This window comes from Sinocyclocheilus grahami, unplaced genomic scaffold (assembly GCF_001515645.1).
Source record: "Sinocyclocheilus grahami isolate Dianchi unplaced genomic scaffold, SAMN03320097.WGS_v1.1 scaffold24695.1, whole genome shotgun sequence".
NCBI lineage: Eukaryota > Metazoa > Chordata > Actinopteri > Cypriniformes > Cyprinidae > Sinocyclocheilus > Sinocyclocheilus grahami.
Window position 1 is genome coordinate 1 of NW_015519574.1, and position 1,902 is coordinate 1,902.

Sequence of the window (1,902 nt, forward strand, 5' to 3'; positions counted from 1 at the left end):
CAGTACTTTTTGAACATTTCCAGCACATTTGAACAATACCGTGATGATACTGATAACCGTGATTATTTCGGTCACTATAATCGTGATAAGAAGTTTTCATAACGTTACATCTCTAAAAATATGCGCCACTGTTTGGTCAAAAGAATATTTTGTGAAGCAGTCAAGAGCAAGTCAACTAGATATGCATGAGCAGAATTTATTGTTTACAAAAACTGCATACGTTACACATTATGCAATGCCTCAAAGAATACGTGATTACATGCGTTTATCAGGCACAGATTGAGTAGATAGCCTAATGTGTTTGCTGGGCAAAAAGAATAAAAGCTCAATGAAAGTTATGTAGAGAAAATCATTCACTAATAACACATCACAGTTTGATCACTGATGTAAGCGATTCCTGGAAAAGGAAAAGTACTTATTTCTTTGTGGGCAGACAGAAGGGATCCACAACTTTATTCTCCACACATTTCCGACATTCCATCACATTACTGTTTCTCATACACCGATAAAGAGGCACTATCGCATCAATGTTTTGAAATTCTGTTTGGAGATCCTTGTCCTTGTCCTTCTGCCAGATCTCTTGGAAGACAAAGGCGTTCATTTGGCCTTTTCTTTTATTTATCCAATTTCTAAGGCCTTCCAGAATATTGTCTGCACTCTGAAGGCATGTTTTCACACAAGGTGAGTTGTATGAATAGAACACTACACAGCTTTGGTCTCTTGCCTTTGCTAGAAGTTTGTCCATTAGAGAGTTACCTACAGGATAGAGCAGAACATGCTCAGAATGTTCTGTTGTTTTCTCATCTATTTTAACTGGCCGTGAAGCAATGACATTTTTTTGCTTTGTGCAAAATTCACATTTGGCACCGTTATTGAGAAGGTTTTTCACTTGTGTTGCTTGAAACTTGTCAAACTCATTCTCGATATTAGCATGTTTATCTGTACAATGAGCTGGTGGGACATAGATTGATAATGCATACTGAGCATTAGCTCCTTGTCCGGTCTTTGGCTGGACACTGAAAGACATAAAACAGCATAAGGTTATCGCAATTATCATAAAACATTGTATTTGTCTTGTTTCAAGTGCATTTTGTCTTTCAAACTACATGCACAGTTCAAACTGAATATATTGATTCATTCATCGACTTCATGCACAAATGTACCTACTTGTCATACAAATACTGGGTCATTTTAGCAAGACACACAGTGTTCACACCCTGAATGCCTTGAACACACAGATGAAGCAGGCAGAGGAAGATGACGAGACCCCTCAGTGGTACCACAGACGCCTAAAGTGAAAACATCACTCATTTCAGCACAAAACTTGACTTCAATTCATGATCTGAAGAACCAGAGTGTTTAAGGGTGTACTCACACTAGGCATGTTTGCCACAAACCGAGTCCAAACGACCATAAATTTTGTTAGGGCAGATTCTTGGTTATAACACTAGTTTATCAAAAACGTTTTGTAAGCTTTATATTCTAATCACTGAACACATGCAGAACACTTTTGGCAGAGGTTGCTTTATTCAGTCTGACGGTAACAGACTTTAAATCCAACGACCCGCAAAAGTTCTACCTTAGAAAAATAATTGCCTTAAAGGGATAGTTGACCCAAACATGAAAATTCTGTCATCATTTCCTCACCCTCAAGTTGTTCCAAACTTGTATAAGTGTCTTTGTTCTACTGAACACAAAGGAAGATTTTTGGAAGATTTTTGTTGGTAACCAAACAGATCTCAATAACAATACATAATTATATTGAGGCTTGTCAAGGTACAAAACTGCGACGATGTGTATTGGTATGATTCGTGATATAGAGTTAAGGCGGGCGTACACGGTGTGATTTTTGCTGTTGTACGAGCTCGCAGGCGATTTTTTTTCTCTCGGGAGAAAATCACA

At 38.0% G+C, this 1,902-nt stretch overlaps 1 protein-coding gene across 1 annotated transcript; it reads right to left on the reverse strand.

The window, feature by feature from the left end:
• Nucleotides 1-218: 218 nt before the first annotated feature.
• On the reverse strand, nucleotides 219-1,277 carry LOC107580101 (uncharacterized). Its single transcript, XM_016265846.1, has 2 exons — nucleotides 1,168-1,277; nucleotides 219-1,016 (listed from the first exon to the last, which is right to left on the reverse strand). Exons 1-2 carry the CDS (start codon nucleotides 1,188-1,190, stop codon nucleotides 416-418), a joined length of 624 nt encoding a protein of 207 aa, XP_016121332.1. The 5' UTR covers nucleotides 1,191-1,277; the 3' UTR covers nucleotides 219-415.
• Between the last annotated feature and the right edge of the window lie 625 nt (nucleotides 1,278-1,902).

What these genes read in the sequence shown, in the direction of transcription:
- LOC107580101 (XM_016265846.1), bottom strand. Translation starts at nt 1,190, where the DNA reads ATGACCCAGTATTTGTATGACAA. An exon ending in ACCCAGTATTTGTATGACAA is followed by an intron (nt 1,017 to 1,167) that starts GTAGGTACATTT and finishes TATGTCTTTCAG; the next exon opens with TGTCCAGCCAAAGACCGGAC.